The sequence below is a fragment of the Pediculus humanus genome, genomic scaffold (genome assembly GCF_000006295.1).
Source record: "Pediculus humanus corporis 1103172108253 genomic scaffold, whole genome shotgun sequence".
NCBI classification, from domain to species: Eukaryota; Metazoa; Arthropoda; class Insecta; order Psocodea; family Pediculidae; genus Pediculus; species Pediculus humanus.
In genome coordinates this window covers 350,949-373,432 of record NW_002987822.1, presented here as the reverse complement: position 1 = coordinate 373,432, position 22,484 = coordinate 350,949, and the positions used below count along the sequence as shown (strand labels likewise).

Sequence of the window (22,484 nt, the reverse complement as noted above, 5' to 3'; positions counted from 1 at the left end):
ATTTTTTTTAGTTTTATTATTATTAACTTTGTCACATTTAGTAGAAAACGTTTCGCTCATTTTAAGCATTATTATTATTATGAGTAATAATTTATAAATTAAAAAAAACGTGGGAGGGGGTTTTGTTACCCCTCCCTCCTCTCTCCTTTTCTCCCCTACCCACGCACGTATTCGTTACGCGCGTTTTTTTTTTTTTTACACACATTAACAATTTATTTTATTATATATATTTTCAGGCACAAAGGATTTCTTAAAGACTGTCCCAATGGCCTACTAACAGAGCAGGTAAGATTATTAATTAATTAATTAATTAATTAATTATTACGTAATTAATTAATAAAAATTCTTCCGGATTATTATTATTAAAAATGTTAATTTTACGAAAGGGGGAGGAAAAGGGGGGGGGAAACTCGAAGAAAACATAATCCTATTTTATTTATTTATTTATTAAGGTAAAAATTAAATTATTACTCTCTCTCTCTCTCTCTCTCAATTTCACCTTTCGAAAAAAAAATTTTCCAAACCTTCCACGGTTCCCTTTCTTCCCTCTTCTCTCCCTTCCCCTTCCTTCCCCCCTCATCACCTTTTTGTTTAAATGAAATTTTTAATTTCTTTTGTTTTCTAAAAGATTTTTTCGTTTTCATTTGCGTGACTTTTAATGAATGGGGTCAATTGTGGGGAGCTCCTGACACTTTTTTTTTTTTTTTTATCGTCCGTTCGCGAATAAATTTTACGTTTATTATTATTATTATTATTATTATTGTTCGAACGACTTTTTTTTTTTTTTAAATATTTTTTCGGACGTAAAAAAAAAAAAAAATTCATTTTAAAATTGATCAATTATATAATCGCGTGAAACATCTTTTTATCACGTGATTATTCGGGGGTAAAAAAAAAAATTTAAATTTTATCATAGTTCTCGCTCACGGGGTCAAAGGTTAAAAAAAAAAAAAAATTTCAAAATGAAATTCGAAACAATCGCATAATTTTTGTAATTTTCTCTCTCTTTTCGTTTGTATTTTTTATTTGCACGAAAAAATTTTTTTATTTCGCACTCGGCACGCTAAGTTCTCTTATCATTTATCAGTAGGGAGAGGAGAGGGGGGAAAAAGAAAACTTTATAAAAGATGATCCCGTCTTTTTTTATTTACACTGCGTGCGTTTTACGTTTCTGTCTCTCTTGTTGCTTTTGGCAAACATAAAACCGTAAACATCCAAAAAAAAAAAAAAAAAAAAAAAAAGATTTTTTTTCGGAAAATTTTATGAAATGGAAAAAAGAGCGGGAGGGTGGGGAGGATGGGGAGTAGGGCGGGTGGGGAGTAATTTAGTTTATAAATTCAACTGGAAATCTCTATTCGAAAATAAAAAATAATAACCGGCGTAAATCGAAATTGGGTTCCATTTTTTTTAATTTTTAAATCAAATTTGAAATCGCACGTGAAAAATTTGGATTAATTTTTTTTTTTTTAATTTAAATTTTTTTTGGACGGATTTTTTCGAATACGCGCACACCCGCATCCCCCCACCCCCACGCACACTCCCTCACATTTACGAGGTCGTGATATTATTATTATTAGTAAAACGGTCAATTTAATAATTTTTCCATCGACGATGAATTAAAAAAAAAAAAGAAAAAAATGCAAATTTTTTTTTTATTAATTTATTTAATATTGTGATATCACGTGGTGATAACACGTGAATAAATAAAATTTCCATGATGGCGTTTTTAAGTTAAATAAATAAAGTAACCCAAAGGAAAATTTTTACTTTATTAAAAAAAAAAGTCTCGCAACCTTTTAAAAAAAAAAAAAAAAAAAAAGCAAAAATGTATCGTAAATTTATATTTTATTAAATTTACTAATCTTGATGTTTGTATTTAAAAAAAAAATTCCTGGAAAATTCTGGAATTCCAAAAAAAAAATTTACCTAAAGTTTACACTTTAAAAAAAAAAAAAATTTTAACAATTTTTGATTCGTCATTCCTTAATAAAAAAAAAAAAAAAATCACATCATTTTAAATTTTATCCCACGTAATTCTCCCACGGGATTTTTTTCCTCCTCTTCTTCCTCCTCTTCCTACTCCTCCCTACCTTCTCCCTCCCCCCAAAAAAAAATTCAATGACAAAGAATTTAATTCGTTTTTCAAAAAAAAAAAAAATTTAATTAATTATCTTTTTTTTTCGTTTTTTCTTTTTTATTAATTTTTGTAAAATGATACAAATTTCCAAATTTTTCAAAAAAAAAAAAAAAAGGGGGGGGTCAAGTACGTTAAATTTATCATTTTTTTGTGGGGGGGAAGGAGGGAGCCTAAAGTTTATTTTTTTTTAATTTTTATGGAAAAGGTTAAATGAAACGTAACGGTTTTGTTGTTGTTGTTACGTTTCAAAGTATTTAATTTATTTATTTATTTAAAAAAAAATTTATTTCGCACGTACGGAATTTATTTATCATCCCTTCTACCCTCTCTCCCTCCCCCCGCAAAAAAGTTTAAAAATTTTAAATAATTTAAATAATTATAATAATAATAATATAAATAAATAGTTTAAATTGTTTAAATAATTTTTGTTTTTTTTTGTTTTAGGGATTCATCAAAATTTACAAGCAGTTCTTCCCACAAGGCGATCCTAGTAAATTTGCATCGTTAGTATTTAAAGTGTTCGATGAAAATAACGTGAGTATTAATGACGTAACATCATATTTTTTTAAATAAATTTCCCGCGCTTTTTTAAAAAATTAATCGACGCCATTTTTTTTTTCTTTTCTGTTGTTACTACTTTTCTTCTTATTTTTTTAAACGAGTTGTAAAAGTTTTTGTTTTTATCGTTTAAATTATCGAGTTGTTTAAAAACGGAATTTAAATCCTTTTCCTCTTCCTCCTTCTCCCCAACTCCCACGACAAAAAAAAATTCGAAACGTTATTATTATTATTATTATTATTGCGAAAGATTTTTTTTTTTTGAAATTTTTTAAAGCCATACAAAAATTCTGTCGGGATCAATGACGTAGTAATACGACAGCGGGAAACGAAAGATTTAATGAGGATAAAAAAAGAAAAAAAAAAAAAAAGAAAATCGTTTTATTATCGAATAACGTCGATTCGAGTTATCGATTGTTCATTTTTCTTTTTTTTTTTTTTTTAGAAGGTTGGGAGTCTTGAAAATTTTTTATTTTTTCACTACAATGAAAAAAATGTTTATTTTTTATTCGTAATTATTTTTCCATTTAAAAAAAAAACAAATAATAATAATAATAATAATAATAATAATAATAATAATAACAATAATTATTATAATAATAATAATAATAATAATAATAATAATAATAATAACAATAATAATAATAATAATAATAATAATAATAATAATAACAATAATAATAATAATAATAATAATAATAATAATAATAATAATAATAATAATAATAATAATAATAATAATAATAACAATAACAACAATAATAATAATAATATATTTAAATAAATAATTAAAATTTTCAGCAGGAAAAAAAAAGGAAAAACTATTTAAGAGTTATAGGAAAAAAAATTTTCCGAAGCAGAAAAAATTTTCCGGTTAAATTTGATTTATAGCGTAGATTGTGTCGTGGGCGGGTGGGGAAGGGGCATAAGAAAGAAATACACACGGGTTCAATGAATCGTGATTAACAAACGACAATGTTATTATTAGAGAAAAAAAAAAAATTTTTTTTTTTTTTTTTTTTGTTCTACAATCTCATTTCCGTTTTTCTCTTTTTCACTCCCCAACAGAAAAAAAAAAAAAAAGTTTTTAAAAGATATGAAATAAAGTTTTGAAACATTGGCGATTATTAATGTTGTGGAGGGAGGGGGGGAGAAACAAAAAAAAATTTTATTTATACCAATGGGAATTATTTATTTTCCCCCGCATAAAAAAAGGAAAACAAGGAAAACTACTACAAACATAAATTTTTTTTGTAGTGAATTCGTATGGTATTTGTTAAATTTTATTTTAATATGACGCCATTTTGTTTTTTTTTTTTTATTCGATTTTACTACAACGGTTTTTTTTTCGGGGGGGGGGAGAGGGGAGAGGAAAGAGAGAGAGGGAATAGAAGTTCAACCTAAAAATTTAATAAACTTTAACCGCTTTTCCTTTTTTTTTTTACAATTTTTATTATTATTATTATTTAATTAATTTCAAAAACAAAATGGCGTCCACATATACGATGAAGGAGGGGGGGGAGGAAAAGTTTTATATAATATTTGACATTAAGTAAATAATTAACTCTCATTCGGTGAGGAAAAAAAATTTCTTTTTTTTTTTTTTATCCCGGGGGGTGGTGGGAGGGAACAGGAAGAGAAAAGTGTGGGGGGCAAAGGCTTAAGTTTAAAAAAGTTTTTTACGTAATAAAAAAAAAAACAAAAATTTTTTTTGTCATCGAGTTGACTTTTTCATTTAAAAAAAAATTATTTAATCTTCTGCTTTACGTCTTTTTTTTTTTTTTTGTTTATCCGATAAATTTACTGTAAGTTTTTCCATTTCTCTCCTCTCCCTTCCCCTATTTTTTTTGTAACAGTTAGTCATTCATTATCAAAGAGTCGTAACTTTTCCTTTACCCCCTCCTCCTTCCCTCCCTTTGGATGTAATGCAGATGTTTTTATGCGGGATCCTTATTTTTTGTTTATCATTTTACCGTTATGTTCTGTTTTTCATTTTAATCCCAATTTTAAATTTTCAAAATGTTAAAAAAAAAATAATAATAATAATAATTACGTTGTTTTTCGTAAAGAAAAAAAAACCGTTTTAACCTTTGACCTTTTTATTTTTATTTTTCACTTCGTTTTTCAAAAAAAAAAAAATTAATGTTAATTTTTCACGACGCTTTTTTTTTCCACTCACTCCCGCAGGTTTTTTTTTTTTTTTAATAGGATTATTACGGTTCGAATTAAAATTTTATCACAAAGTCTAGACTCGGAAAATCGTTTTCCCGGAAATTCCGCGGGAAAATCCTCATCATTTCCCAAAATCGGTCAATCATTTATTCGATTTTTTTTGTTTACAAAATAATTATTGTTTACGTGTGCGGTTCTACGTAATCATTCGATGACGTTTGATCACGTGATCTAGCATACGACAAAATGGCGTCCATTTCCGTTTTCTCTTTTTCTCGTTACACTCGTTCGAGGATTATTATTATTTTATTTTTAAATTAAAATGGGTGAAGGTTACATAAATAATTTTTTTTTTTTTTATTATCGATCGTTTTAAAAAAGTGTTTATTATGTTTTTATTAAAATTAAAAGTGTATAAAGTTTTTAATCGATAAGTTTAAAAAAAAAAAAAAATGTCTATCGAATAATAATAATAATAATTCAGGTAAAATAAATTTTACTTTTTTTTTTTTATATCGGTTATTAAATCAAATTAAACAAGTAATAAAAGTAATATAAAATGTTTACGCCAAGAATTAAAAAAAGTTTAAATGACGTCGTGGAAGTAATTTAAAAAAAAAAAAAAATTTTTTTTATATGCTAAACGTGAACGAAAAAGAGAATAATAATAATAATAATAAAATCCGTTTTTTTTTCATTCGATTTTGAAAACATATCTTCCGGGAATATATTTTTTTTTCTAAATTGTACTAAAAAAAAAAAAGAAACACAAAATTCTCAAGATATTTTATTTTTATTATTATTATTATTATTATTATTATTATTATTATTATTATTATTATTATTATTATTATTATTATTATTATTATTATTATCATTATTATTATTATTATTATTTGTATTTTTTCGTAATAATACAAATTTTAAAACGTGATTTTATTTTTATTTTATTTTTTATTTTATTTTTTTTTTTACATTCGGTACAATTAATTTTTTTTTCTCTTCTTCTTCTTCTTCTACGGCCTCATTATTATTATTATTATTATTATTATTATTATTACTATGAGGATTTGTTTCGAGAAAATATCGTGGAAGAAGAAGAAGAAGAAGGAAAAGAAGAGAAAGAAAACAATTTTTTACGGTTTTGTTGGTTTCGGTCGATCTATTTTCAACAATAATTGTGGTAAATTAGTTTTTGATTTGGTAAATTAACTTCAAAAATATTTAATATCCTATAAACCGTATCCCACCCTCCACCCCCTCCCCCCAAAAAAATTTTATTTATTTTATAACATTTGTAATAATAATAATAATAATAATAATAATAATAATAATAATAATAATAATAATAATAATAATAGCCGAATTACTCGTTGTAACTTTTGAAACAAAAAAAAAAAAAAAAACTTAAATTTCCAACAACAACAACAACAAGAACAAATTTAATTAAATTAATCTCGACGTTTTTTTTCTCTTTCTCTCTCTCTCTCTTTTTTTTTTGTTTTTCTTTCTTTCTTTCTTTTTCGACCGTCGTTTATTAAACGACATTAATTAAACAAAGGAAAAGAATAAAAATTCTAACGCCACGTCGGAAAAAAAAAAAACAGACCCCGGGATTATTTACACCTATTTAAAAAAGAAAAAGAAAAAAATTTATTTACCCAGAATATAAATATTAAAGAAAATTATGAGGATTTAAAATTTTCGGTCACGTCACATTCACCCCTCCTTCCTTCCCCTTCTCGTCTCCCCATCGAATAAAAAAAAAGCCCCCCCTCTCCCCGTTTTGCTCATTTTTTTAAAATAAATTCCGACGCGTACGAATTTACCTGTCGCCATTTTACGAAAAAAAAATAATAATAATTTAAATCGGGTCTCGTTTAATCGACAACGATATTATTCCCGTACGTTTTTTTTTTTTTTTTTAATTTGTCAAAAACATATTTAAATAATAATAATAATAATAATAATAATAATAATGATAATAATGATAATGTGAAAAAAGAAAAATCGACTGGAAATTGTTTGCGTAGCGTGACGAAATCGATAAATCAACCAGAATCAAAATTACCTTTTTTTTTTTATTTATTTGTACGACAGAAAAATTTAAATTTTACTGGAATCGTAATTTCCATTCCCGTTCCCGTTCCCGTTTCTTCTTCCCTACTTCCTCACCGATTTCATTATTTTAAGAAGAAGAAAATGGCGTTTAGGTAAAACAATCGCTCTCACGAGAAAATTATTTAAAACGATAGAAAAAATGTTTTTGTTTTTTTTTATTAATTTGATTGTAGAAAGCAAACGTAAATAATAATAATAATAATAATAATACGTCACGTTTGTCGTACGTTTGTTTGTTTAAAAAAAAAATTTGTTTGTTTGTCACAAAACAGGACGGTTCAATCGAATTCGACGAATTCATTCGAGCTCTTTCAGTGACGTCGAGAGGAAATCTTGACGAAAAATTACATTGTAAGTATTTTTTTTTTTTTTTTTTTTTTTAATATTCTGTCGACATTTTGTAATTAATTTTAAAAAATATTTTCAGGGGCTTTCAGGTTGTACGATGTCGATAACGACGGATTCATAACTAGAGATGAAATGTACAACATTGTAGATGCCATATATCAAATGGTGGTAAGCGAGAATGATGATGACTTTGCTAAAAAAAAAAAAAAACCGGAAACGAGGGTTTCGTTATTATTATTTGTTTTTATTTAAGGGTCAAGTGCCGCAAGCAGAAGATGAAAACACGCCGCAAAAAAGAGTCGATAAAATATTCGATCAAATGGATAAAAATCACGATGATCGATTAACGTTAGAAGAATTTCGAGAAGGTAGTAAAGCCGATCCTAGAATCGTACAGGCTTTGACACTTGCCGGTGACAATTAGCGTTCGCCGTGTCATCAATCTTCTTCCGTTCGTTAAAGAAAAAATGGAGAAAGTCTTTCGTGCAGCCCAATCGTAAGATATTTATAATATATATAAACTAACAGAACAAACGAAAACAAACAAACAAAAAGGTAACAAACGATATTACATACAAATCATGTAAACAATTTTAACCCATCTTTTTCTCTCTCTCTTTTTTTCTCCTTTTAATTCTTCTTCTGCTTATCATCATTATTAATATTATTATTATTATTATTTTAAAAAATCACGATTTCGAAAAAGAAAATTTTTTTTTTTTTAGTCGTTTTACGATTCGAATTACAAAACAAACAATTTTTAATGTATAAAATCTTTTCTTTATTGTCATTTAAAAAGTTTGTTTAACCGGAAAAAAAAAAAAAAATTTTTTTTCCCATCATTTAAATATTTTTTTTTCTTTTTTTTTATTCATTCAAAATGTCGTCGAAATTTCCAGAGAAAAAAAAAGGATTCGAAACAAAAAATAATTTGATAACCTTTTTAAACGTTTCCATTAAAAAAAAGGTTTTCTCGGTAACGAACCGATTAGTATAGATTTCGTGATTAAAAAGAAAAAAAAATTCAATTTGTCGTGGCAAAAGAATTTTTTATTTAAAAAAAAAAAAAACAAGATTTATTATCGTAAGTTAGTTAAATTAAAACGATAAAAAAATAATTTATTTATATTTAACAAACAAACAAACAAACGGAAAAAAAAGAAGAGAAAAATAAAAACGACTTGTTTCAAAACTTTTGATAATTTTAATGTTTCAAAACAAAATTTTTTTTTAAAAAAAAAAAAGAAAATCAATAATAATTTCTATTTAAAAAAAAAAAAATTTATTTAATCATTTAAGTTGGCAAAACTGTCGTCGTCGTCGTCGTCGTCTTAACGGAAAAAAATCAGATCGTAAACAAACAATTTTGTTGAAATTTTTACGTCATAAAACGTTTAAATCAAAAAGTTTTGATTACTTTATTAATTGGTGCCACGTCACACGATATTTTATCACAACCCCCCCTTTTTTTTTATTTTATATTTTCATCCCCTTTTTTTTCGTAAAATAAAATAAATATTAATTTCGATTTTGAAATCGTGATTTTCTTTTTTATTTATTTATTTATTTTTCTTCCGCCATTTTTTTTTTATATCACGTAACAAACGAGAGTAAATGTTTCTTATTTATTTTATCCTTTCTTTCAAATTATGCCGTCCAAAAATAAAAATAAAAAAAATCATCAAATCAAAATATCCCTAATATTTTTTTTTATACGAAAACGACAAACAAACAAACAAACAAACAAACAAGCGAACAATCAATTAATTATTTAATAAAATCATTTCGAACGTTATTTCATAATGACCTTGAAAACGTTTTTGAAAATCCCGCCATTTTTTTTCTTTTTTTGATCCATCGCGTAAAATTCGTGTAATTTTATTTTTTTTTACTTTGTCTTGCATCTCTCTCTCTTTGTCTCTCTCTCTCTCTCTCTCTATCCTTCACACTTTCTTCCTTTCTCTGATGATAATAATAATAATAATAATAATAATAATAATATTAATATTATTATTAATAATTACGAAACATTTACTCGACCGCAAAAAAGTTATTAAAAAAAAAAAAAAGTGATAACGATGATGATAACGATATTATTAATAATAATAATAATAATAATAATAAAATACATTTTTTATTACTCTATCAAAACGAAATTTTATTATTATTATTATTATTATTATGTCTAACGGATAATTAGATTAACGAATTAATGTTTTTTTTTACGCTTTTCATATTGTTTACATGATAAGTAATCAAATGTTAAATTGTTATTAATATTTTATTATAGATGATTAATAATAATAATAATAATAATAATAATGTTGTTTAATTATTATTATTATCATTATTATATAAAATTCGGCATAATGTTTATATATATACGTGCGTATATTTATAATAAATTAAAATTCCCAAACGCCTTAAATTTTTATAAGGTGAATGAAAAAAAAAAAAAATAGTATCATGCTCAATGAAGAAAGCATTATTATTATTATTATTATTATTATTATTATTATTATTATTATTATTAATAAGAATTTTTCGCGTCGTGATCGTGATTTTATTTTCGGCCATTTTGTTTTTAAAAAAAAAAAAAAAGAAAAAGAAAACTCTTTGTTCATCGACAAAAAGTTTGCACGGAATAAAATAATAAAATAATAATAATTTATTATTATTATTATCGATACATTAAATTTACTAACGACACGTAAAATAATTTTTGTTCTTTTTTTTTTATGTTGGCAAACTTGTCAAAGGATTTGGGTTACGTTTAATTAATCTATGATTTATTTTTTTTTTAAAAAACCTTAACAGGTTAAAAAACAACAGGAAAAAAAAAGGGAAATTTTTTTAATTATTAAATCATTTTATTCTTCCTCTCTCTCTCTCTCTCTCTTTCTCTTCCTTCTTCCTTCTTCCTGTATAAATTTTTCTTATTTAAATGCATACGATAATAATAATGATAAAAATAATAAATCAACTTGCAATAATTAAAAAAAAATAACCCCATTGTGAATTATTATTATTACTAATATTATTATTATTATTATTATTATTATTATTATTATTATTAAATTCAATTTTTTTATTAATACATATTAACGATAATAATAATAATAATGGTTTTTTCGAAACAGGAAATGCAAAAAAAACGTGTGAAAATATATAAATAAAATGAAGAGTGACATTCCAATATGGATTTCATTTTCCGGTCGACAAAAAAAAAATTTTTTTTTTTTTAATTTCCTCCTCGTCCGCCATTTTTACATACCTTATCCCCACTCCCTCTTTCGCTTACCTCCCGCCCCCTTCCCTTCCCTTCACCCCACCCCCGAAAAATGTCATTATTTATAAATAATAATAAATTAGTTTAGAGAAAAAAAACATACAAATTTCTTAAGCAATATCTTAATAAAAATTATAAAAATAATAATAATAATAATAATAATAATTTTCGATGTAGTGCTCAAAACGATAATAATAATAATAATAATAATAATAATAATAATAATAATACGATGATTAATTGATTGATTGATTTTTTTGTTTAAATAAATATGATCGTTGCCGGAAAATTTTCACTTTTTTTTTTTTAAAGAATTTTTTTATTTATTAATTATTATTATTAATATTAATAAAAATAATTAAGAAAGTGGTTAATAAATAAAAAAAAGTTTATTATTAATAAATAAATAAATAAATAAAATTGTTGTTGAAAATTGTTTAAATAAATAATTAAAAAAAAAATTAATAAATTTAAAAAATGGCTGCACGGAACCCCCCCCCCTATGTTTTAATTAACTAATAAATAAATAATAATAATAATAATTTTTTTTACCTTAATAATTAATAATAATAATAATAATAATAATACGATATAATAAATAAATAAATAAATAATGATATTTTTAATCGATAAAAATTGTTAATAATATTAATTAATTTATATATATATATATATATATATAAATAATTTTTAACCTAATGGTGCTATTTAAATATAAATATGTTGTTCTTTATATATATATATATATATATATATATATATATATATATATTAAATGTGCATGTTAATTATAATTATAGCTACGCTCCTGATTTTATTATTATTATTATTATTATTAATAATGATAATAAATATAATGTTATGGCATCGATCATTATTTATTTAAACTTTTTGCAAAAAAAAAAAAAAAAAACAAAATTAATTATTAATAAATAATAATAATAATAATTTTATTGTTGTTTTTAAAAAATAATTTCTTAACTGAACGGTAAAATAATTAATAATTAATAATTAATAATAATGATAATGATAATAATAATTACGCGTGACGTAATATTCCTTATTATCACTCCTTACCTTTCGTTGAAATAATTTTTCTCTCTCTCTCTCTCTCTTTTTCTCTTCTCTTTTTCTGTTTTCTTTTTATTATTATTAAATGATAAATCCTCACAGATGATGATGTTGATAATAATAATAATAATAATAATAATAATATTAACGACTGTAACAATTGGTTCGATGCGAAAATTTTTACTGTTGAGTTAAGAATTTAAAAAAGAAAAAAAAGAAAAAAAAAAAAAATAATCCCAAACATTGACAATCCTATTTAAAAAAAAAAAAAAAAATTTTTTTTTGAATAATAATAATACTAATAATAATAATAATAATAGTGATAATAAATAAATTTTTTTGGCGCATTTAAAATTTTATTATTGATTATTTTACTAATTTTCTTCTTCTTTTTATTTTTATTCTTTCCTTTTCTCAATTTTTTTTTTCTTTCAGTTTTCATGTATTGCAAACGATTAAATCCCGGGGATTTAATCCCAGATCCCGATATACGTATCCCGTCCAATAATTTAAAAAAATAAATTATTAAATGTTAATGGAAAAAAAAGCAAAAAATTAATTTTTCAAAATCTATTTATTTATTTATTTAATTATTTGTTTTTTTTTTTTTTTTTTTTTCATTTTACAAATCTCGGTCAAAAAAAATTAAAAAATTTTAATTTTTTTTTTTTTTGTAGGGATAGGGATAGGGATAATGATAGTGATAGCCGTTATATTTTTAATTTCTAATTGCAAAAATCATTTTTTTTTAATAAGAACAAAACAAAACGAAACCAAACAAAAAAAAAAAGAAAAAATGCTATAAGAAAACGTTTAAATTCAATATGCTTCATTCATCATTATCATCATCATCAACATCATCATCATCATTATTATCATTTCTTATCATTTTCTTCTTGTCTGTTAGTGACTTTACTGCGATGCATGGATTTGTAATTGAAAAAAAAAAAAAAAAAAAATTTATTTCGGTTTACTTAAACGTTACATTTTTCTTTCTTTTTGTTTTCCTTCTCTCACACTCTCTCTTTCGTTCTTTCTATTTCTCTTTCATTTTTTCTTTTTTTTTTCTTTTTTTTTTTTTTTAGTCGTCGTTGTCGTCGTCGTCGTCGTAGTAATTACGATGCCGCTTCTTTTTCTGCCGCCACTTTTTTCGACTTTTCCTGATTCCAGTCTTTAAGTCCTTCCGGTAAAGTCGTATCTTCTTCGAACGATCCCGTACCCTCGACGAATTCTTCGTACGTTGATTTTTCCGGGAAAGGACGAGGACCCAAAAGTTCGATTATGTCGGATCGACTTATGACTTCTTGCTTTAACAGCCTTTCGGCGACCTGTAGAACAACAAAAAAAAAATTTTTTTTTTTTTTTTTATTATTTAAATTTATCATGATCCGACGCCATTTTTAAAATGAAAATTTTCTTCTCACTTTTTCAACGTCTCCCTTGTGTTCGTTCAACAGATCCGTCGTACGCTTGTGAGCGGATAAAATTAAATTTCTTACTTCTACGTCTATTAACTGGGCCGTGTTTTCCGAATATGGTTTGTCCATGACCAACTCTCCCGGTTGGGGGACGTCGAAACTTACGTAACCGACTTTTTCGTTCATTCCGTATTGAACGACCTTGAAGAAAAACAAACAAAAAAAGGTAATAAAAAACGAGAGGAAATTTTTTTTTTCTTTTTCTGCTAAAACGAACCTGTGAATAAGCCATTTGTGTTATTTTTCTAAGATCGTCTTGAGCTCCTGTTGTTATTCTATTAAAGAAAATCTCTTCGGCGACTCTACCGCCCAACGCCATGCAAATCCTATCGAATATTTGTTCCTTGGTGTAAAGATACTGCTCTTTGGGCAAATACTGTGCATAACCTAATCCTTTTCCTCTGGGAATAATCGAAACCTGAAAAAGAAAAACATTTCGCATTATCGAACCTAAAATAAAAAATCCCTTTACGAGAGTTGACCAAAAAAATATCATTTACTTTTAATAAAGGATCTGCATTTTGCAAAAACCATCCGGCAACCGCGTGACCAGCTTCGTGGTACGCAACAGTTGTTTTTTCTTCTGGTTGAAGTACTTTGGTCTTCTTTTCCATTCCGGCAACGACCCTTTCGATTGCTTGTTCGAAATGCTTCATGTTTATAGAATCGTGAAGATCTCTGGCAGCAATTAAAGCAGCCTCGTTGCAAACGTTTGCAATGTCAGCACCTGAAAAACGCCCGACACACAAAATTAACAGTAAGTAATCTTTGAAAAAAATTTTAACAATACTTTAATAATTTTTTTTTTTTTTTTTTTTTTTTCAGGCGTCATACCTGTAAATCCGGGAGTGAGAGCTGCCATTTTCCTGGCTAAATCAGACTTATCTAAATTCGTTTTTAAAACTTGCAAATGTACTTTAAATATTGATGCTCTTCCCTTGATATCTGGCGCAGGTACAAATATTTGACGATCGAACCTACCGGGCCTTAAAAGTGCACGATCTAATATATCTACTCTGTTTGTTGCAGCTAAAACTACAACGTTTGTAGTCGTGTTGAATCCTAGAAAAGTGGAAAAAATCATTTAGGGGAAAAAAAAAAAAAACACTTTTCCAATCATTTTATTAAGAGTAACGAATTTAATTTACCGTCCATTTCTACTAGTAACTGATTAAGCGTGTTTTCTTGTTCAGAATGACCGCCAAAATTACGTGCTCCCCTTTTACGTCCGACGGCATCTATTTCATCGATAAAAAGTATGCAGGGAGCGTGTTTTCTCGCCATGGCAAACATGTCACGTACTCTTGAGGGTCCGACACCGACAAACATTTCCAAAAATTCCGATCCGGACACCGTTATAAAGGGAACATTGGCTTCTCCAGCAGTTGCTTTTGCCAAAAGGGTTTTACCCGTACCGGGTGGTCCTGTTAATATGGCGCCTTTTGGTATTTTAGCTCCCAGTTCGATATACTGTTGAGGATTTTTTAAAAAGTTAACAAATTCCATTATTTCAACTTTGGCTTCTTCGCAACCGGCTACATCGCTGAAAAAAAATCACACATCAGGAGGTATTATTAGGTTGCCATAATTTTTTATAAAAAAATATTTAGTAAATATTTACCTAAAGCGAACACCGATTTCGTTAGAATTAATTAATTTTGCAGTCGATTCCATCATGGAACCAAAAAGTCCCTTCTTACGTCCTCTTCTGCCAAGCATATCTGCCGAACGTTTTAATGTGAAAAATACTAAAAGCAGAACCAAAATACTCGGCAATGCATTCATAACATAAGAAAATTCAAGGCTGGTTTTGTATAAGACAGGTATGTAATCAGCTGCTGGTATTTCTAAACTTTGTTGTGTTGCTTCTAAATTCCTTTCGAAACTATCGACACTTCCAATATAAAACCATGCACTCTAAATAAAATTCAAAAAAAATTTATGAAATGAATATAAATAAATAAATTAAAATAATAAATAATAATTTAAATTTACCTTTTCTAAAAGTCCACTATCTTTCTTTAAAACCACACAAACCCATTTTTTATTATAAACTTCGACTTTCTCGACTAAATTTTTTGCTAAATAACTAAAAAACAGGATAAAAAAATTTTAAAATTTTATGATATTTGCAAAGACAAAAAAAACTTTTAAAATATCAATTTTAGCTTACTTGTTAACAAATTCTTTAAAAGTAATTTCAACTCCATAATATGATGATTTAAAAAACCAATAACCCAACACTAATAAAGTAGCTGCAGCAGCTCCATAAAATATTTTTTCTGGGTCCATTTCAGGTGGCATACCCGAGCCTCCTCCAGAAGAACCGCTATAAAAACAAACAAATGAAAAAAAATTAATAAAAAGCAATATTTCATTTCATAAGCATTAATTACATCATAAATTTTAATTAATAAATTATTAAAATTATTCTAATAAATAAAAAATCAATTTTTTAAATAAATTAAATATCTTATAAATAATTAATAAAAGAAAAAAATGAATCATTTTGACTCGTTTTTTTCTTTGTAAAATAGATTGAGGGGCCAATATATATTCTGGAAATTTTGAGACCTGCAATTGCAAGTTACCTCTTTCCAGTTGACCCCCCACCCATAAATCTTGAGAAGAAAGAGCCATCATACAATTTAGGTCCTGATAAGGGAGGCGTCTGTGGCGAAGTATTAGATTCTGAGCCACTTGAAGACTTTGATTGACTCGAAGTAGAAGAAGATGGAGCATCTTTTTTAGGTGCAGCTGCTCCTTCGGAACTTTGCTTTAAAACTTTTTTCCCAGCTTCAAAATACTTTTCAAAACCCTTGGGTGGATTTTTACAAAAAAGTTTCCATTGATCAAGTATCAACTGTAGTGTAGGAGCAGTCATTCCATTTTTTAGTTGGGATAAACTTCTTAACTGAAAAATTAATTTCAAATATTTCTGTAGGATACTACAATTATGATGTAATAAGGAAAAATATGAAGCAATGTATGTACATATATATTTTAAGGCTATTTTATTATTTATTTTTCTCTTTTTAGTTAAGGATTTTTTTACATGCTAACTAAACGCATAAATGCGTAGAGATATTTTTTTATTATTATTGTATGGATTATTGTTAAGATAAATTAAAAAACTAACTGTGTATTTGTCAATTCCGCTTCTTAATCCGCTCCGAAGAATAAGCTCCATTTTTTTGGCGGTATTTAGAAGTTGATGTGCCATTTTGTTTAATAATTACTACTTATTAATACGTAAAAATAATAATCAAATTTTAACATTTCGTGAAAATTAACTTTTCAATATTTGAGCATAACTATTTCTTCAACTATCCATGGAGTTTACATATAAAAGTGCTCGCTTAAACTGAAAGCGTGCCATTAGAGAAATTTTCGGATTGATAAATTTAAATCTTTTTAAAGGGAATATTGGATATCATTAGGGAAAAAAAAATTGTAGAAATGAATTTTATTTATTCTGAATAGAAAATGATGTGATTTTCTGTTGAGTAGCGGCATTTATTTCTAAAAAACTAGAAATCTATCAAATGTCGTGGAGGAAGAAACGTTTTCTTATTAATTATAATATTATGGCTTCTGCTACTTTAGGCGTAAGTTATCTAGTTATTTACGCTTGTAGTAATTTATTAATTTTTTTCATTTCTTACTTGACAGAAACAGTAAATTTATAAATTTTTTAATTTTTTATATATTTTAGTTAAATAAAAATGACAGAGTTCAATCAGGTCTTTTCGAAGGAGGGTGAAAAAAGCAAAGTAGCTTTAATAACCGGTATATCGGGACAAGTAAGTTGAATTACCATAATGATGTTTACCTTTTCTATTAATTAAATTAAGTTCAAAAGATTTTTTTGATTTTACTGTTGATAACTTTCAAAAAATAGGATGGTTCCTACTTAGCCGAATTATTGATATCAAAAAATTACGATGTTCACGGTGTTATACGACGTGCCAGTACGTTTAATACCTCAAGAATTCAGCATTTATACGCAAATCCAAAAACTCATAAGCATGGAAAAATGAAATTGCATTATGGTGATATGACAGATACAAGTTGCTTGATTAAAATTATTAGTGAAATTCAACCGGATGAAATTTACAATTTAGCTGCCCAAAGCCACGTAAAGGTAAAATTAAAAGAATTAAATAAATTCCTTAAATCAATTTTTTCTTCGTCTCCTCCTTATTTAGAATTTGAACTTTTTATAAAAATCGTTTAGAAGGTCAATTAATGTAGTAGCCTAAAATCAATATTTGATAAATATATCAAGACCTCATGTATCTAATCAGTAAATCAAAGCCAAGTTTTAAATTGAAATGAAATACAATTTGTACAAATCAAAATTACAAAAAGAAAAATGGCTGATAATAAATTACGGTTTTTCGTTTCCTATTTTTCAACTTGATACTTTTTATGCATTATAGACATGCAAGATTTGTAGTTTTATTGTTTATTTCTATATGTACATAATTTTTTATTATTTTTAAAATTAATTTTCATGTAATAGGAGTCACATTTTCACTCTTTTGATTATTTATTATAGGTGTAAATCTTTCAGGTATCATTTGATTTAAGCGAATATACTGCTGAAGTAGATGCACTCGGAACATTAAGACTTTTAGATGCTATAAGAACATGCAGATTAGAAAAAACAGTTAGGTTTTATCAAGCTTCAACTTCTGAACTTTATGGTAAAGTCCAAGAAATACCTCAAAAAGAAACAACTCCATTTTATCCTCGGTCACCGTATGGTATGTTAAAAATTATCGAATAATATTTTTCTAACCTATAAATGTATACATTAAGAGATATAAATGAAATTGTTCCTTTTAAAACTATTATTAATTTAAAATTTTTTTTTTTTTCTTTTTTAGCTTGTGCCAAACTCTATGGATACTGGATAGTTATTAACTATAGGGAAGCATACAAATTATTCGCTTGCAATGGAATTCTATTTAATCACGAAAGTCCTAGACGAGGTGAAAATTTTGTCACACGTAAAATAACAAGATCAGTTGCCAAAATCGTTTTAGGACAGTTGGACGTATTAGAATTAGGAAATTTAGATTCGAAAAGGGATTGGGGACATGCCAAAGACTACGTCGAAGCAATGTGGTTAATGTTGCAACAGGATAAACCTTCGGATTACGTTATAGCGACCGGAGAATCACATTCCGTGAGAGAATTTGTCGAAGCATCATTCCGTTACGTCGGCATTAAAATAATTTGGGAGGGTAAAGGAGTATCCGAAGTCGGAAAAGATGCTGCCACTGGTATAGTGAGAGTAAAAATAAATCCGAAATATTTTCGACCGACAGAAGTTGATTTTTTATTGGGTGATCCGACGAAAGCAAAAAATGAACTCGGATGGAAACCGAAAGTGACGTTTTTGGTAAGTCAATTAAACTTTATCTTTTTGGAAATTTTTTTTTTCGAAAACGCTTTCTCGCCCCCTCTTCCCCCCCCCTCTCTCTCTCTCTCACCTTTTTAGAAATATAATTTTCGAGAACGATAATTCCTTTAACGGAAGGACCATTTTATCATTTCGATTTGATTATCGATTGTATTGCGATCGATTGTATCGCGATCGATTTTGATCGTTTCACGATAAATTCAAAATTTAAACATCTTATGTTTCATTAAATAATCATGATGATGTTTTGATTTTTTGAATGAATTTTAAAATTGTAGTTGTAAACTCACACACACACGCACACGCAATATGCATAAACAATTTTTTTTTTTTTCTTAAAAAGGGAGAGGGAAATGTTTAAAAGTTTAAAAAATTATATTAATAAATAAATAATAAAAAAAAATTAAATGCGGCAAAATTGAAAATAAGAAAAAAAATAAAAAAAAGAGAGAGAGAGAGATAGAGAGATAGAAAAATGGTAACGTCATCATTTCGACTTAAAAAGTCAAAACTAGAGTCAGAATTAGAAAAGTAAACGAAATACCTCTCTCTTATTCTGAGAAGAAACCACAAAAGAATGACAGGACACAAAACGAACACTATCTTCCACTCATCTTTCACTTATTACAAAAACAAAATCCCCCCAACATAGTTTGTGTGTGTGTGTTTGTAAAAGAGGAGGAGGAGGAAGGAGATGAACAAGGAGAAGGAAAGGAAAAGAATAAAAAAGAATAAAAAAAAAAGTTTCGTAAAATGTTGAAAAATTTGTACAATAGAATGAAAAAAAAAAAAAAAACATATTTAGACTGTTTAAAAATAACCCGGCCTGCCATCCAGGTATTTTTTTTTTCCTTTCTTTCTCTATTTGTTTGTTTGTTTGTTTGTTTGTTTATTTATTTGTTTGTTTTCTTTTTTTGTTTGTTTATTTATTATCAACAAGAGTTTCGCCTTTAAATAGGTTTGGTACACACGATTTTAGCAATGTTTTCCTTATTTTCGAATGTCCCGTCCCGCGACGTTAAAATGTTGAAAAGGCCCCCCAAAAAAAAACTACGACGACGACGACGACGCTGACGATGACGATGATGATGATGATAATTTTTTACTATTGAATTTGTTTTGTACGTTTTTCTTTTTTTTCCATCCGTTCGGTTCGTTTAAGTTTAATGAAACGTTTGGAGAAAAAAAAAAAAGAGAAAAACGGATGAGAGGATGATGAGGGAGGGGAAGGGGTAGGGTGAGAGAGAGAGAGAGAGAGGGGGGGGGAAGGAAGAGATAGATAGAAAGATGGTCGTCGGATTTAAAAAGCTTTTCCCTGTATTTTTAAATTTTTTTTCCATTTTTTTTTTTTATGATTTTATCATGGAATTCTGACCGCTCTTGCGTAAATTTAAATTTAACTTTTCTTTTTCTTTTCAAGCGATTGTTTTAAATGGGGAGTGGGAGGGAAAGTGGGGGTAAGGGGGGACTCACACAAACAATTTTCCCAAATTACCGGAATCGAATAACGAAAACTTTTTTTTTTTTTTTTTTTTTTACCGATTTCAAGCGGTTGTTGTTGTTGTTTTTTTTTAATTTAACACCCTCGTTTATATCGTTGAAAATAAACGCCGAACAATAAAAATTTTCAACCTCCCTCCCCCTTCTTCACCTCCCTCCTTTTTTTTCGGTTAACCTTTTTTAACGAGTCCTTCTCGTTGTCGTTATTATTATTACTAATTTAATTATTTAATTTATTTTAATTATTATTTATTTGGAGAAATTTTCGACGACGACGACTCGTGGACGAGTGGATGGTCCAACCATCGGGTACACACACACGGGTCCTGTATGGATACCTGTTGTATTATCGGTGTGAGTGTTGTGTGTGTCCGTCCAAGGACTTTGTACTTTGTTGTAGAGATTTTTTTTTTTTTTTTTATTTTTCATCCGCACCCATTCATCACATTGTTTATTTGACAAATAGTAAAGTAATTTTGAAATTATTACAACAAACATTTTTAAGTCCTGTGTAAACAAAACGAATTCGGTTTATTAATTATTATGAAGCCTAACAGCCTGTGTAATCTTTTTCATTTTTCTGTCAATTTTTATTATTATTATTATTATTATTATTATTATTGTTAAATATCACCTCTTATATTTTCTTTTCGATCGTAATAATAATGATATTTCGAAATGTTTTTTTGTTAGGGGGAAGGGATGGGGGGCGAGAGAGAGAACGTACGAGATTTAAACGTTTGTTTTTCTTTTTTTTTTTCTTTTCTTACGTTTCAGGAACTTGTCAAAGACATGATCGATGCTGATTTAGAACTCATGAAGATGAATCCGGTCGCATGAAAAGGTTTTCCGATGGGTCGGTCATCATCATCATGAGGGGAAAAAAAAAAAAAAAATGTCTCAAAGTTATAAACGTCGGAAACGGATTTCGAAATCAATTTTTACATAAATTCGTGTATTTTCACGAAGCACCGCAGATAGGGTGTGAACGCGCACATGTCTCCTCCCCCCCTCTTTATTCATTTAATCATTTTTAATTCGAGTGATAGGGAAGGATTTTATATGAAAAAAAAAAAAAAATTTTTTTTAAATTATTTAGGTAAAAATAATCGACTTGACGCATTTTTTTTCTGTATCGATATTATTATTATTATTATTACTACAGTACTTTTAAGTGAATAAGTATGTATACATACCGTAACATTGCCCGAATATGTAATATTAATATATATATTATAAATATTTTATTAAAGTTTTTATTTATTTATTTATTTTTTTTGCATTGTGATGATTACATTATGTGAATTCGTTTTTATTTATTTATTTATTTAATGGTTTCGAGAGAGAGTGAGAGAGAGAGAGAGAGATTTTTTCTTTTTTAAATCGGTCAAATTTTATTTTGTTAACTTGAAAAAAAAAAAAAAAAAAAATTTCGGTTATAAAACTTTGGTACGATCGAATAAATAATGTAAAAAAGAAAAAAAAAGACAAATCGCAGATGAATGTTTAATGTTTATTTTTTTTGTGGATTCATAAACTTTTTTTTCCTTTTTTTTTAAAACTCATAAAAATAATTACAAAATATTATCATTGATTCGTTTCCATATATCTCTCTCTCTCTCTCTATCTATCTTTCTCTTTTTCTGTCTCTTTCTCTCGGGTTTTTTGTCTACTTCTTTTAGGAATAAATAAGAGAAAAAAGAAATGTTTTAATCGTAAAAATTTATATTTGTTTTAAAAAGTTTTATTATTATCGTTATTGTTATCATCATTATTATCATTATTATTATTATTATTATTGTTATTATTATTATTATTTTTAAAAAAATTACGATGAAAAAGGTTCGTTTTCGGTTGTAAAAAAAAAAGGAAAATTTTTTGTTTTTTTGTCGTGCGTTCGGTTATTGCGCGGAATTTAAAAATTTTTGTTTAATTAATCAGGAGGTGAAGGCAGGTCAGTGAATTTTGTTTTTGAGTTTTGTTTGTTGTTGTTGTTGTTTTTGTTGTCGAAATACAATTTGATAATATTTGAGTTTGTTTCGTACACTATGATGATGTTGGTTAATTAAATTTGCAACATTTTTTTTTGGCTTTGGGTTACAAAACAAACGCAAACACGTCGTTCGTTCATCGTTTTTTAAAAAAATTATTTTTTTTTTTGGGGGGGGAAGGGAAGGGGGAGGAAAGGAGGAGGAGTCAGAGGAGTAGGAGTAGGAGGAGGAGGAACTCTTAGTTTTTTTTTTCTGGAGGAAGTTTTAGTTGATTCTGTCAATTTATAAATTTATTCGAAAAAAAAAGAAAAAAACTTAGTTGTTGTTGTTGTTGTTTTGGTACGATTTTGTTTTTTCTCATGAGTTTATGCACGATAAATTTTATATA

General features: G+C 26.8%; 3 protein-coding genes across 3 annotated transcripts in view; 2 read left to right on the top strand and 1 right to left on the bottom strand.

Moving 5' to 3' along the window:
* Positions 1-7,760, top strand: part of Phum_PHUM474450 (Frequenin-1, putative) — a gene marked incomplete at both ends in the record, with an annotated part of 11,352 nt that extends 3,592 nt beyond the window's left edge. The window contains 5 exons of the mRNA XM_002430305.1: positions 237-285; positions 2,582-2,671; positions 7,261-7,339; positions 7,416-7,504; positions 7,590-7,760. Coding sequence (XP_002430350.1) covers positions 237-285; positions 2,582-2,671; positions 7,261-7,339; positions 7,416-7,504; positions 7,590-7,760 — 478 coding nt within the window. The remainder of the gene's footprint in view (positions 1-236; positions 286-2,581; positions 2,672-7,260; positions 7,340-7,415; positions 7,505-7,589) is intronic.
* A 5,051-nt stretch (positions 7,761-12,811) lies between these two features.
* Positions 12,812-16,058, bottom strand: Phum_PHUM474440 (uncharacterized protein; the record flags this gene model as incomplete). Its single annotated transcript, XM_002430304.1, has 10 exons — positions 12,812-13,024; positions 13,121-13,315; positions 13,392-13,592; positions 13,675-13,901; positions 14,009-14,236; positions 14,323-14,717; positions 14,796-15,091; positions 15,170-15,238; positions 15,356-15,503; positions 15,766-16,058. The coding sequence occupies 10 exons, from the start codon at positions 16,056-16,058 to the stop codon at positions 12,812-12,814; spliced, it is 2,265 nt and encodes a 754-aa protein (XP_002430349.1).
* Positions 16,059-16,899: 841 nt separating this feature from the next.
* Positions 16,900-20,945, top strand: Phum_PHUM474430 (GDP mannose-4,6-dehydratase, putative; the record flags this gene model as incomplete). The annotated part of the gene is made up of 5 exons (XM_002430303.1): positions 16,900-16,977; positions 17,076-17,318; positions 17,751-17,943; positions 18,067-18,584; positions 20,883-20,945. 5 exons carry the CDS (start codon positions 16,900-16,902, stop codon positions 20,943-20,945), a joined length of 1,095 nt encoding a protein of 364 aa, XP_002430348.1.
* Positions 20,946-22,484: the final 1,539 nt, after the last annotated feature.